Source organism: Hyaena hyaena, unplaced genomic scaffold (genome assembly GCF_003009895.1).
Source record: "Hyaena hyaena isolate Hyena2069 unplaced genomic scaffold, ASM300989v1 scaffold_241, whole genome shotgun sequence".
Classification (NCBI taxonomy): domain Eukaryota; kingdom Metazoa; phylum Chordata; class Mammalia; order Carnivora; family Hyaenidae; genus Hyaena; species Hyaena hyaena.
This window is the reverse complement of record NW_024080875.1, coordinates 1729688-1744473: the sequence shown is the minus strand read 5'-3', so window position 1 is coordinate 1744473 and position 14786 is coordinate 1729688. Positions and strand designations below refer to the sequence as shown.

The 14786-nt window shown below is 38.6% G+C and overlaps 2 protein-coding genes across 3 annotated transcripts in view; one reads left to right on the top strand and one right to left on the bottom strand.

The window, feature by feature from the left end:
• Positions 1 to 6103, bottom strand: part of DHX29 (DExH-box helicase 29) — a 49056-nt gene extending 42953 nt beyond the window's left edge. For both annotated transcript variants that reach the window (XM_039244518.1, XM_039244519.1), the window contains exon 1: positions 5825 to 6103. In XM_039244518.1, the coding sequence (XP_039100449.1) occupies positions 5825 to 6005 (181 nt within the window). In that variant the 5' untranslated portion in view covers positions 6006 to 6103. The remainder of the gene's footprint in view (positions 1 to 5824) is intronic.
• A 165-nt stretch (positions 6104 to 6268) lies between these two features.
• The window catches only part of MTREX (Mtr4 exosome RNA helicase), a 102488-nt gene continuing 93970 nt past the window's right edge, over positions 6269 to 14786 (top strand). Inside the window, exons 1-2 of the mRNA XM_039244533.1 lie at positions 6269 to 6570; positions 13802 to 13939. Coding sequence (XP_039100464.1) covers positions 6437 to 6570; positions 13802 to 13939 — 272 coding nt within the window. The 5' untranslated portion in view covers positions 6269 to 6436. The remainder of the gene's footprint in view (positions 6571 to 13801; positions 13940 to 14786) is intronic.

Sequence of the window (14786 nt, the reverse complement as noted above, 5' to 3'; positions counted from 1 at the left end):
AAGACGGAATACTACATGGCAATGAGAAAGAATGAAATCTGGCCATGTGTAGTAACATGTATGGAACTTGACGTTGTTATGCTGAGCGAAAGAAGTCAGGCAGAGAATGGGGCGCCTGGGTGGCTCAGTTGGTTAAGCGTCCGACTTAGGCTCAGGTCATGATCTCACGGTTTGTGGGTTCGAGCCCTACATCGGGCTCTGTGCTGACAGCTCAGAGCCTGGAGCCTGTTTCAGATTCTGTGTCTCCCTCTCTCTCTGACCCTCTCCTGCTCACGCTGCCTCTCTTTCAGAAATAAAACATTAAAAAAAAAAAAAAAAAAAAAAAAGAAGTCAGGCAGAGAAGAACAGATACCATATGTTTGCATGTATAGGAGGATTAAGAGGAACTTAACAGAGGACTGTGGGGGAGAAGAAGGGGAAAAATAGTTGGGGAGAGGGAGGCAGGCAAACCATGAGAGACTCTTGAATGTTGAGAACAAACTGAGGGCTGATGGGGGTGAGGGTGGGGGGAAGGGGGTGATGGGCACGGAAGAGAGCACTTGCTGGGATGAGCAGTGGGTGTTATATGGAAACCAACTTGACAATAAACTATTTAAAAAAATAAAAATAATTCAAAGGCAAAAAAAGATGCTAGTTAATATAATTTGGCGTTTTAAAAGAAAAAAGCTTTTCAGAGCAACTATTCACATTTGGGCAGTATGAATTACAGACATTAGTGGTTCCCTGAATTATTTCTGTGCTACTTATACAGAAAGTACCCAAGGTTACGTAGCGTATATGAAAAGATGGTTACAATTCTGCTACATCATGGTTAATTTCCTCACCTTTTAGCCTTAAACTTTAATCTTAGTATCCTTGCTCATAAACTCATGTCAGTAGACATAAATGAGAGTACATATCAGTAGTCCTTAACCATTTCTGTGAGGTCTCATCATTTGCAGTAAACTTGACAAATTCTGCATACCAATTGGAGTTTTCAGGTCCCCAAAGCACTGAGGGGATCCAATTATAACCCTTTTGCGAAAGATTATACTGAGAAGCAATTCAAAGTTGATGTGTTAGTGATGGGGGCAAAATTATAAAGTCCTTTAATAATTTTTTGTGTCGAAGATTGAAATAAGCTCTCATTTGTCTCCTCCAACCATTCTACCTAAAACAAATAACATATCATTTCTCTGAAGTCAGCTTATACGGTGAACTTCCAAGGGAAATAAAAGCACTGAGTCCCCAGAAAACCAAGGAAATGCACACCAATACTGCTGCACATTCACTGGGTATCAATAAAGGTCTCTAAAAGTGAGTATATTTTCATTTTAATCAATAGGCTGAGGAACTGAAGAAACAATGAGATCCTGCCAAAGAGAAAGCACCAATCAAATCAAGTAAGGTCCTTTCAAGTAAGGCTTCAGAATTTGAAATGCATTTTAAACAATTTGATGGAAAACTTCCCAAAATGTATATATGCTTCCCGCTATATACATACACTATAATCAAGAAAATTCAAGCCTTTTTATGATGTGAAGATCTATTATTTTACTTGGAAGCTTGCAGAGCTAGTAAAAAAAATTGAGCTTACTCAATTTCCCCCAAACTGCTCTAATTTTCTATTTGGTGATTCTGTGGTCTCCTTTCTTGTCAGCTGCCAACCTTCAGAATGTCAATCTAACAGCCAGATTCTAATGTGTCACTCAGGAAAAACTGAAGGCACCAGAAGAAAATAGTAACTCAAACTTATAAATTAGTAACCCTATTTTCTAATGCAATTCTAAGTCAATAGGTCATGGAACAAAGATGATTCCCATTCTTTTGCCAAGTAAGGTGCAGGGGATTTAGGACAGCTACTTTCCTTGCTGCTTGAAGATATTTTCTTATAAACTGTGGTTTTCTGTTTCAGACAGAAGGAGTTATCAGAAATTTGACTGGAAATAAGGATGTTAGTGGACAGTATCTCCAAGGCAAAAGTATCAGATTTCAAATTTCGAAATGATAGTTCATAGAACATGCACACTCTTTTCAAAATATTACATTAAAGTTGAAGCACAGGGGTGCCTGGGTGGCTCAGTCGGTTCAGCTTCCGACTTTGGCTCATGTCATGATCTCAAGGTTTTGAGTTTGAGCCCCACATCAGGCTCTGTGCTGACAGCTCCAAGCCTGGAGACTGCTTCAGATTCTGTCTCCCTCTCTCTCTGACCCTCCCCACTTGCTCGCATGTGTGCTCGAGCTCTCTCTCGAAAGCAAATAAACATTAAAGTTGAAGCACAGAAAAAGTGATTTCCTCAAGATGACTCCGGTAATAATAACAATAAACGAAGCATCAGCCAAAAAACAATCTGTTGTTGCCAACTACTCTTTCCTTCACAACATATTCCTTTTGTAACTTATTGCATTATAATGACCCACTATCACTAATACATTCGCTTTTAGTTGCTAGCAATGGTGACACATGTACTGAAGCACTCTGGTTTCTTTCTGACCAAGAGTACACATCTGTAAGGGGATCTGAACCAGGCAAGGGATCTAAGCAGGGTTAAATAAGACCCAGTCCTTGTCTTCATGGAGCTCAAGTACTGGTGGAGTAATTAACTAATTACCCAAATAAACTATGAAAAGGAAATATGGGGTATCTAGAGAATAAATGAGGATGAAATGATACAATGTGAACAGTCAGGGTCCGTGAGGAAGTCCATTCTGCCAGAGCAACCTGACTGATCCTTTAAAAATGTAAACTACCTAAGGTCTCTCCTACATTTAATGCCAACACTAGTCCCTTCTCTCTCATTCTACCCATACAATATCTTCTTGGTTTTTTTGGTAACATGCCAAGCTTGCTCCCCTTAGGGCCTTTGCCCTTGTCGCCTCTTCCTCAAACATGGCCTTCAGATCTTCTAATAACTAGTTGCTTCAAACCATCTCAGCATAGATGTTTCCTCAGAGAAACCATCCCTGTTATAGGCAAAAACAGACTCTTAATATTCAATTTGTTCTTTACCAAGTCACTGATTTGTGACCTTTGTTGCACTTTTTCTGTTTTATTTGGATTACCTTGAAAAATATTTATAATGGGTTTTATGAGTTAACTCATGACATTAGTCCCCCAGCCTTGTTTCCCTCTTACAATTTTACATCTCATCTAGCTTCAAGGATTTTCGTAAACACCAGCCTTACAGTTATTAGTCCTCATCCTTGACCAGTTCATGTGGTATCCCCAAGGCCTAAAGTCTTGCTTGGAACATAGTAGCAATTCAAAAATTTCTGATGAACAAATGAAATGAAAAAACAGGAGGGGAGAATACTGAGAATTGTGCCAAGAGCCATTTCACAGCAGAAAAGATTCTCTGCCTCTGTATGAGACGACAATTTTGAGAAAGCAATGCTATGTACAATCCTTCAAATTTTTGAAAACAAAAGAAGTGAAGAGGAGTAGAACAATTACACTTATATTAAGAACTTAAAAAGTTCAGAAGTAATGTTTTTTCCTCCAAAGCTGGCCTATCATGTTATATAAAAATACTCACACAGGAAAAAAAAAATCACGTGACAATCTACATAGCAGATTTATTTTTAGTGCTATGTATATGGACTTAGTTACAAAACCTTTCCTACAAATTTAATAGACAACCTCTCATTTTCTCTTTCTTCACATTTGGGATGGGTGTTACAGGAGTTCAGTATTTGGGATAGATGTGTTTGGGACAGATGGCATTCTATTAAGAGAAAATGGCAAGAATACAAAGAGGCAGAAAGTCAATAGCTGCATTTGGAACAATGAAAATATATCAGATATGCTATAGGTAAATACAAGAATTAGTTAGAAGGCTGGAAAAGGGATCTTAGATGGTAGAGTAATGGTTTGCACTTAATCACAAAGTCAGTGCAGATGCTGTGAAAGAAACTGAGAAGTGCTACATACAAAGCAGCATTTCTTCAAGATTAATCTGATGATTGCAGGCAGGACAAACTAAAGGAGGAAAAATACGAGGTAGGGAAACCCATTAGAAAGCTTTGTTGGTACTCCAGGAATTCATGAGTACTTAGACTGAGGCATGAACAGCACAAATGAAAAGTGAAAATGGTATACGTGGAAGATAAGTGAAAACCGTATAAAGCTTGACAAAAGATTGGATATGAGGAAGAAAGGAAGACATTAAAAGTAACTATTAACATTGAATAAAGAGGAAAATGGGAAAACAAAAACAAGGCGATCATAGATACTAGTGTCATGAGAGAAGGGTAGTTTAGTATGAGCCACGTTAAATTTGAGAGGCTTGCAAAATAGGACCAGAAGGTCCAAGTAAACATGGAAATGGCTGACTTGAGATTAGAATAGAAACCAGGACTAGAAAGACGGAGGAGTCATCTACAAAGGAAAAGACAAGAATTAGTAATGGAGGTACTCTCCTAGAAGGACTGTACATGGAGAACTATAGTGTCACAGACTAACACCTTCAGTGAGGGACACATTTTGGGGCAGGAGGAATAGGAAGCCAAAGAATACAACAAATGATTACAGAGTTGAAAGGATTCAGAGGCATATCAGAAAAGAAGAGAATCCAAAAGAGGTTGATTCAGAGGAAAAGTGCCACAGAATAATAGTCAAAGAGCAATGCTGTGTATTTGTATTTATAGGCATCAAAACTTGGTAGTTAAGATGTTACAATAAATTGTGGGGCAAAGATTTATTCACCTTCTAGATGAAAGTTTAAGGGTATATGTCTTTAGCGTCATCTTCTCTTATGCAATGCTGACATTCCATGAAGACTTCAAAGACTGAAGCTTTTTCCTCACTCGAGATCTCTGCACACGAAGTTTCTTCACTCTGCCAGGAATAGTACACTATCTCCCCCATTCTTTACAGGGCTAACACCTACTAGTTATCCTGATCTCAGCTTAACTGTCACTTTCTCAAAAAGACCATCTATGACCCCTCCTCCTCTCCAGTAAAAATTAGGTTAACTTGTTAAATCCTCTTCCTTGTTTTTTCCTTGTGGCACTTATCAATTATAAAGCAATGTTGGTGAGATTATTTAATGCCTGTGTCCGCCATTACACCAGCAAATTCTGAGAGAGATGATTTGTCTTTATTGCTCATCCCACCCCTAACATCATGAGATACAGAAGTGTTCAAAAACATGTGCTGGACAAACATTTCAGTAAGAACTATAGGCAGAACAAGCTAAGCAGAACAAAACAGAGTGTAACTGTTCATCCTTTGGAATCAGTTGTTACAAAGGGGCCTGCTCATCTGTGGCCAGAACCAGCAATCTCTAATCTATCAAACTAAATTGCACAGTAAGCAAAAAATGCACGACAGTGGTAAGGATCACAGCTATTTCCACAATAGGCTATACCCATGTTCGGTGTGTAAGTACTGAAATTCTTATTATTGGTTCTTCCATAACACATGAAAACAGTACACCGGGGTTAAAAATGATACGAAGACCAAGTACAAAATGGGTCTGACTCCAGGAGGATAGGAACTCCACACATTAACCTCTGCATCAACCTAGCTAGTTTAGATGTCGGCTCAAGACTGATTCTTGCTGAACCGGGAGTGAACACAATTTTTATTTTGTTGTCGTAAGAAAAAGCAGGCGTTGGGTGGGAGATGCCAGGCTGCAAGAGCACAACTGTCATAACCTCAGAGACACCCAACAGCTTACAGTAACCTAGAACAAGGCCACCGGATAGGGAACTAGCAGCTCCAGGTGTGGAAGATAACAAATTTTGAGACCTAGGGTCGGCCCAGATTGAGCTATTCCCTCGTAAACAGCAGCAGCAGGAGCTGCTCGGGGTAGAAAACACAAGGCCCTAGGACCTCTCGTACCTTGCTTGACTCGGGGCTCCCTGGTGCTAGCGGCAGCTGCGGAGGGCGGCCTGGCCACCGGCTTCTTGTTTTGGGCCTCCCCAGCAGCTCCGGCTTCGGCGGATTTGGCTCTGGAAGCAGACACAGCAGCCCGGACAGCCGCGGCTCCGGACGCCTTGTGTTTCTTGTTCTTGCCGCCCATATTGCATCTGTGGCAAAAAGCCTCGCTGGTCTAAGTCCCGGAACCGCCGCGGCACCTCCTCCAAGCACTCTTTACATTCCCCGGGTCCCACGCCGCCACCCTGCGTCCTTCATCCGGGCCTCTAGGGGCTGGGCGGCCGCTGACTCGCAATTGGTCCGACTCACCAAGGTTCCGCCTCCTCGCCTCCCTCTAGCTGCCTGCGGCGTGCCGGGTATTCTCTCCTTCTTTAAGTTAGCTAACTGGCCATCCAGTCGTGATAGCAAAGGAAGAGTCAGAAGAGAAGTCAAGGAAGTATTCTAGGGGATGGGGTTACGTGACTAGACTACTTTTGTTTCCCACGGGCCATAGCTGAGGCTCCCCTTAGCGTCACTGTCGGTTCGCTCGCGGTGCATTGTGGGTAGGAGGGAGATTCGGTCTCCCAGCTCCGAAAGATGGCGGACGCTTTTGGAGATGAGCTCTTCAGCGTGTTTGAAGACGACTCCACCACCGCGCCCGGAACTAAAAAAGACAAAGAGAAGGAGAAGGGGAAATGGAAGGGGCCGCCAGGGTCTGCGGAAAAGGGCGGGTAAGAAAGGTGTCAGGATGTTTTTTCTTTCCTCAGCGCTGAGGGGAGAAAATACTCTTTTCGAGAGCATGAGCAATTGGGGTGTAGACCCAGTGGCATCGGGAAGTGAAGGGGTTTGGGGCAAATGTTTAAAGCGGGGGGAGGAATGTTGGTTTGGTGAATCGGGATTTTGGCGTTCGCCGGTTTCCGCAGGCATCGTGAGCTCCTGCCACGGCAATTCCTTACCGCATGGGTTGTTGTGTGTTAGGTTCTGTACCCCACAACACCCGGCACTGTCTTAAATGAAGCTAATGGCCAGTTGAGTAAAGGGTTAAGAAGCTGAGAAAACGTGACTTGTATTGACTTGGAACGGGCAAATAGCAACAGGAGGACTCGGGAGAGAAATTTAATCTCCAAGCTGTAGTTTATTGCTCTTAAAAAAGAACGTGACAGTGACTACTAAGATTGTGAGGATTGAATGAGATAATGTATGTAAAGCATCTAACGGTGTTTAACACGTAATAGGTTCTCAAAAGCTTACTGTCGTCGAGTTTACTGAGAACATTTTTAAAAAGTACTGACTTCTAAACGTATGTAATAGAGTGATGCATAAACCTGCCGTAAACTGTACGATATTGCTTATAATGGAAGAAGGAAAAGGTGATATTTGGATTAAAATAAAAGATGATTCATTCTTAATCAACAAAATTTACTCTTAGCTAAGGGAGGTACCCAATAGATTGGATTAAATTAGACATGATTTTGTTCTGGGGGGATTTTTAGTCCTGTTAAAGAGATAGGGCCAGATACACGTTTTAAAAATTGGTAGGTAATTTAGATAAAATAAGTTGTGTATACAGTTGAGTGTTGTATGCGTTCCAAAAAGAGATCTCTTTTTTCAGGGGTTCGTATATGCAGGAGGCAGTTCTGGGTAGGGGGAATAGATTTGATACTGGAAGGCTTGAGGGAGTGTTTGTTTAGGGATGAGAATAGATAATACTGAATAAAAGTTGGTTTTAGATTGTGAAGGGTGTTAAATATCAAGTATGAAAGTTTTAATTATATTTTTAAAACCACGGGTTTTTCCTAGCTTGGTAATTGCATAGGTAGAGTAGTAGTTTAGGAAAATTAATGTGGTAGTGGCTGTCAGAGTATGTTGAAGAAGGGAAGATAATAAAAGTTAGTAAATTAGGGAAGTATTTTAGTTTATTCAGTGAGATTAAAAGAACCTCAGTTCAGGAGGTGGCAGAAGAAAGGAAAAGGAAAGGTGCAAAATGCTGTGAAGGAAAAAAATTGAGGGTGTTAACGACGGAGCAGGCCAGAACAATGGAAAAGGAGTCAAGAGATTTTTTAAAAATATTTATTTTGGGGAGAGAGCCAGAGAAGGGAAGGGCGGGGGGAGGGGCAGAGGATCTGAAGTGGGCTCTGCCTTGGCAGGCTGACTCCAGTGAACCCGATGTGGGGCTAGAACTCAGGAACCTCGAGATCATGACCTGAGCCGAAGTTGGGCGCTGAACCGACTGAACCACCCAGGTGCTGCAAAGGAGATTTTGAATTTGGATAACAGCAAAAAGAAAAGTAGGGAAATTTACAGGAGGTAGTAATTTGGAAATAAAATTAATTTGAGACAAAGGAAGTGATAATAGTACATCCAAATGGAGGTATCCAATGGGCAACTTTAATAAGGGTTTAAGAGTTTAATTAGATTCTAAGGGCAAACCTTAGAACAGGAGGTTTGGTACAGGCAGTGCCATGTACTTCCAGTTGCATTACATCACAGGGTGACATCATGAGACACATGTAGTGTTCGACACTTTTTAAGATTGTTCATTGAGTTAGGATAGATCAGTTTTCTTTCTCTTAAACTTTTCGCATGATGGCCTTAGCACCTGTGCAGATTGCCTAGCTCCATTATTTCGGTGGTGGTTGGCCAAATGGCAGTTTTCTGTTTTTGTCCTTTCTATGTTTATTGCCTCAAATCTATCTATGAAAAAAAACCACTCATACCAGTTGTTACCTTGAAATACAGTGCATAGAAGAAGCAGGAAAAATGCTTGATAATTTATCAGTTCTAACAGAAATGAGTTGTGCCCTAAGGAACTTACAATGGTGACCATCACTGAGTATATGATTATGTGTTTAGCTTCTTGATGAATGAATGGATTTTCATGATTTGATGGATTACATTTTTTGCATTCATTTTTCTTTCTTTTTTTAAGCTTTATTGGGGTACATTTGAAGTATCCTAAATCACCACAATCAAGATTACATTTCCAAGACCCCCAAAAGTTCTGCGTGCCTTTTTGTAATGCGTTCCTGTCTCCAATCCTGCTTCTAGGCAACACTGGTCTTTGTGGCACTGGAGAACAGCTTGCATTTTCTAGAATTCAGTTTTAAATGGAATATTACAGTATATATTCCTTTTTAGTTTGTTTTCTCATATTCAGTGCTCAAAGTGCTTATTGGTATAGGATTTCATTGTTTTTAGGCCCTTACTGTGGAAAGAACTGGGGAATCATTGGTTTTAGAAAAAAGAGTTCATACTGACATTTATAATACAATTAACATTATAGGGACTTTACTTGACTTTTTTGATTTTTATAATTTTATCCTTTTTTTGCTGAAAATGTTCATTCTTGGCAATAAATAACTAAACTTGATTTTATGTATTATTATAATAGTTAAAAATAACAGTACATAATAATATTGTGATTCAGAAGAGAATATTGAATAGATTGTGGTTCTAAAAAATTTCTTTCTTAATGTTTATTTATTTTTGAGAGAGAGTGTGTATGCACGCATGAGTCGGGGAACAACAGAGAGAGAGGAGACATAGAATCCAAAGCCGGCTCCAGGCTCTGAGCTGTCAGCACAGAGCCCGACATGGGGCTTCAACCCACAAACTGCAAGATCATGACCTGAGCTGAAGTTGGCTGCTTAAGCAACTGAGCCACCCAGGCACCCCTAAGAGATTGTGGTTCTAGTTTGTGGTTCTTTTTTGTCCTTAGAAACAGTGTGTCACACTGACAGTGAAAATACCCTGTTATAATTCCTTTTTGAAATTCGTATGCTACTAACATGATACTATGTACACTTGTTGCAGCTTATTTTACATTTTATGTATTGCTAAAATTTTAATTTTTTAAAATGTTTGTTTATTTTTGAGAGAGGGAAAGAGACAAAGCTCACGTGGGAGAGGGGCAGAGAGAGAGGGAGACACAGAATCTGAAACAGGCTCCAGGCTCTGAGCTGTCAGCACGTAGCCCAATGTGGGGCTCAAACTCATGATCATGAGATCATGATCTGAGTTGAAGTCAGACGCTTAACTGAGCCACCCAGGTGCCCCTCTTTTTATTATTTTCTTTCTGAAAATACACATGTGCATGTCTGTCTTCACTCTTTTTTATGCAAAACGTGCAATTTAAAAACTTATTCATCTTTTTTTTTCACTTAAAATGATGAAATAAAGATAGCTCCGTGTTAGTATATGGAGCTTTCTTGTAAACATTGGATTTTTTCCAGTTTTTACAATTACAGAGAGCCTTGTACATGTCTATTTTTAAGATTTAAAGAAATTTTTTGCCTTGTTATCTTTGCCATAGATTCCTAGAATTACGAGGTTAAAGGGTAAAATGTGTACTTTTGCTAGGTATTGCCAAATCCTTTTCCACAGGAGATGCACCTTTTGTTTTCAACAGTGTGACAGGCAGAATAATTTGTCTCCCTTCTTCCCCACAATGATGACCTCGTCTCAATCTAGAGAATAATTGTCAGAACTAAGAAATTAAGGGGTGCCTGGGTGATTCAGTCAGTTCAGTGTCCGACTTCAGCTCAGGTCATGATCTCCTTGTTCTTGAGTTCGAGCCCTGTGTCAGTCTCTGTGTGGACAGCTCAGAGCCTGGAGCCTGCTTTGGATTCTGTGTCTCTCTCTGCCTCTCCCCTGCTTGTGCTCTTTCTCTCTCAAAAATAAATAAACATTAAAAAATTAAAAAGAATTAAATACTGATACAATACTATATATAATCTATAGAGCTAGTCATATTTTGCCAGTTGCTTTAATATCCTTTATAAGAAAAAGATTCTCTGTAGAATTCCATGATGTGGTTGTGATATCTAGAAATAACATGTATGTATTCATGGGGTTTCAGTATTAAAAAACTTACTTTTAAAGGGTAAGCTTGTTATCTGTGACACTTTATTTCTATCTTTCTGTTTAACTCAGGTATTTCAATTGTGCATATTCCACATGTGACATACATACCAAGTTATGAGAGAAATAAATAGTTGGGGACCTAAAAGTCTAACATACAGTGTTAAAGAATAATACAGCTCTTCTGAAGGAAGATGTTCTATAAATTTAGGTATTAAGTTTCTCAAAGGTCTCGGAACTAATTTTTTTGTTTTATGGTTGTCACCAGCTGCTAGTAGGTTTTAATTGTAACGCTTTTGTTGATGCTTACTAAATCAGGGATAGAATAGTGGAATGTTAGAACTAGAGAGATCTTTGATATCTTCTAAATGTCTTCCTTCACTTAGGGCCAAGAATATTGATGACTTGTCCAAAAGAGATTCATATAAGTAGTTAACAACAAATATGAGGCAAGAGTGATTACCTTTTCCACTAAGTTGTGAGTAATTGGATTAACATATTTCAGGTTTTGCTAAGCATCAGGGACCTTTGTTAGGAAAAGGTTGTTCAGGCATACAGATCATTACTACTATTTGCTACTCTTATTTAAAAAAAATTTTTATTGGGGCGCCTGGGTGGCTTAGTCGGTTAAGCGTCTGACTTTCGCTTAGGTCATGATCTCGCGGTTCGTGGGTTCGAGCCCCGCGTCAGGCTCTGTGCTGACTGCCAGCTCAGAGCCTGGAGCCTATTTCAGAGTCGGTATCTCCCTCTCTCTCTGACCTTCCCCTGCTCATGCTGTCTCTCTCTCTCTAGAAATAAAAATAAATAAATAAATAAATAAATACTTTACTCCTCCCCACCAAAAAAAGAAAAAATTTAAAAATAAATAAATAAAAAATAAAAAAAAATTTTATTGAAACATGAAAAGAGAGGTGTGAAAGTCCATAAGATGAACTTTCATAGAATAAACACACCAGTGTGACCCCCATTTGGATAAAAAAAAAAAAAAAAGAATATTTCGGACATCCTTTTTTTTTCCCCCCGAAAAAAAGTAACTATTCTGATAACATGTTTTTTTTTTTCTGTTTATGACTATGATATAAATGGAATCGTTCAGAATACATTCATTCCTTTGTGTCTGGCTTTGGCTCACCATTGTTCATAAAATTCATGACAGTATCTACGTCAAGTTGAAGCAGATGCAGAGCCCAGATGCATATTTTTAAGCCAGACATTAATATTTGCAGAAATAGAAACAGTGCCACTCTTTGCATTAAAAATTATTTTTGAAAATACTTATTTTTTCTCAGGTGTCATTTATGTTAATGTAAAAATAATTATGTCAACATAATGTTAAAATAACTTATTATTTCCATTCTAAAATGAATTAATAGTAAATATTTTTTTTCTGTTTTAGTATCTAACGTGGTAAATATCAGTAGATATAACTACATAAAATTCTTTGAAATCTTCTTTTTTAAGACTTAATAAAGAATTCAGGGGCGCCTGGGTGGCTTAGTCGGTTAAGCGTCTGACTTTCGCTTAGGTCATGATCTCGCGGTTCGTGGGTTCGAGCCCCGCGTCAGGCTCTGTGCTGACTGCCAGCTCAGAGCCTAGAGCCTGCTTCAGATTCTGTGTCTCCCTCTCTCTCTGACCCTCCCCTGCTCACGCTGTCTCTCTCCTAGAAATAAATAAAACATTAAAAAAATTTTTTTTTAAAAAAGACTTAAAGAATTCAGAGACCAAAAATTTGAGAGCCACTGATTTAGTACAGTCTAATTTATATTTTCCTGATGAGTAATTGTTTTGAGTTTATTTTTGTATGCTAATTGGCTGTTTGAGTATCCCTTTTGTAATATACCTGTTTAAGCGTTCTGCTCATTTATTTATTTATTTTAAAATATGTCATCCTCATCCTCTATATTTTATTTTATTATTTTTTTATATATTTTTTTTAATGTTTTATTTATTTCTAGGAGAGAGAGAGAGAGAGAGACAGCGTGAGCAGGGGAGGGTCAGAGAGAGAGAGGGAGTCACAGACTGAAACAGGCTCCAGGCTCTGAGCTGGCGGTCAGCACGGGGCTCGAACCCACGAACCGCGAGATCATGACCTAAGCGAAAGTCGGACGCTTAACCGACTAAGCCACCCAGGCACCCCATCATCCTCTATAGTTTAGATAGATAGCTTTTGTCAGTTATATGTGGTTCACATATCTTCTTCCACTCTTTGTCTCTCTTAATGATATTTTTTGATTAATAGAAGTTCTTGGTTTTAATGCACTCCAATTTATCAAACTTAATTTTTGGTTAATAATTTTATGTCCTATTTAGTAAAATATGAAAATAATCTTCTCATTTTATCTTCTAGAAGCTTTCTTGTTTTGCCTTTCACAATTACATCTAAAATTTACATGTAATTGATTTTTGGATATAACAAGCATATGGGTCAGGTTAAGTTTCCCTTTGGATATTCAGTCCACCAAGTACCATTAATTATAACTACTTTTGAACAACAAATCCAACCACAAGAAATATTCTCTAACAGTAATATCATGGTAAAAGTGAAAGCATTAAATGTTTATTGAAGGTGCTCATGTAAATAAGTGTTTAACATTCTTTTAATTCATAGGTTTTTTAGAAATTTTATGTTAATAATAAAAAGTAATGTAATGTAAAATAATTTTTTTTTAATATTTTTATTTATTTCTAGGAGAGAGAGAGAGAGAGACAGCGTGAGCAGGGGAGGGTCAGAGAGAGAGGGAGACACAGAATCTGAAACAGGCTCCAGGCTCTGAGCTGGCAGTCAGCGCAGAGCCCGACGCGGGGCTCGAACCCACAAACCGCGAGATCATGACCTAAGTGAAAGTCGGACGCTTACCGACTAAGCCACCCAGGCGCCCCTGTAAAATATTTTTAAAGTAAAACTTTGAAGACAATATGAAGCGTCAAGGGAGTGGTGTTCGGTTTTATTAGGGTATTCTGGGCCTTAGCCAGTTTTGATTTGTTACGTCTACTTTCATGCCTTTTTCTGTTAATGGCACATATAGTTCTTGAAGTAATATTTTATAGAATCGTCCTTAAAGTAAAAACTGCAGAATTGATTTTTAACCATTTGCTTTTCAGGAAACATTTTGATGGTAAATTACAATCAGAGTCAACTAACACTGCCAAAACCAAGAGAGATGCAGATTTTGAGGGCACAGATGAACCCATATTTGGAAAGAAGCCTAGGGTGGAAGAATCCATAACTGAAGATTTAAGGTAGTATTTCCATTGTCATAAATGTTAGAAGTCTTAAATGGTTGGGTGAAGTTTTGAAAATTACTTAAATGTTGCTACTTTATGAAAGTATTTGTTGAATTCAAGAAATGAAAAAAATTTTCAGTTACATATTCATACAGAAATAGAGAATATCTATATAAGCTTGGGGAAATGGAAGACAATATAGAAAAGATTCATCTTTTAATATTTCAGAATCTGACTTTAGAGAAAGAGTCGTGAAGCCAGATTTTTTTAAAGAAAAAACCCTCACATTTCCTTTATTTGTTAATATCAAAGAAAAGGATGGAATAAAGAGAGTGGAATAAGTGGAAAGAGTACATGTGACCCAGTGGAAAGAATAATTGAGAAAGAATGTTAAGAGAAATTAGATTTTTATTGTTACATGTTGCAGTAGAGTGGCTATTAATGTCAAGACTGCTGTCAGTGAGGGAGACCATGGATTTCTGTGACTGAAATAGCTCGCATTTCTCTTCTCTTTCTAGAAGTTGGTGCCAGTTACTTAGGTTAACCTGTTTGTTATTGTGTAATGTATTTTCACAGCTTTACTTCTTCTTGTATGCTTATTTTGGCTCGGCACTATCATGAAGAATTTACTTTCTGTGAATTCTTCAAACTAGTTAGCTGTTGTAGCTAGCAGAGTCACTGAAATATTTCTGATACACTGTTTTCTAAAGCTAGTGGGATAGGTTACAATATAATAGTGGCAATTTAAAATCATTGTTGTTTATTTAGAGTAACCCTTGGGTTGTGTTCAAAGTATGATTGATTATTGATTTAAATAAAATCAAAAGTAAAAAATAATTAATCTAGCTTAAAAATATATCTG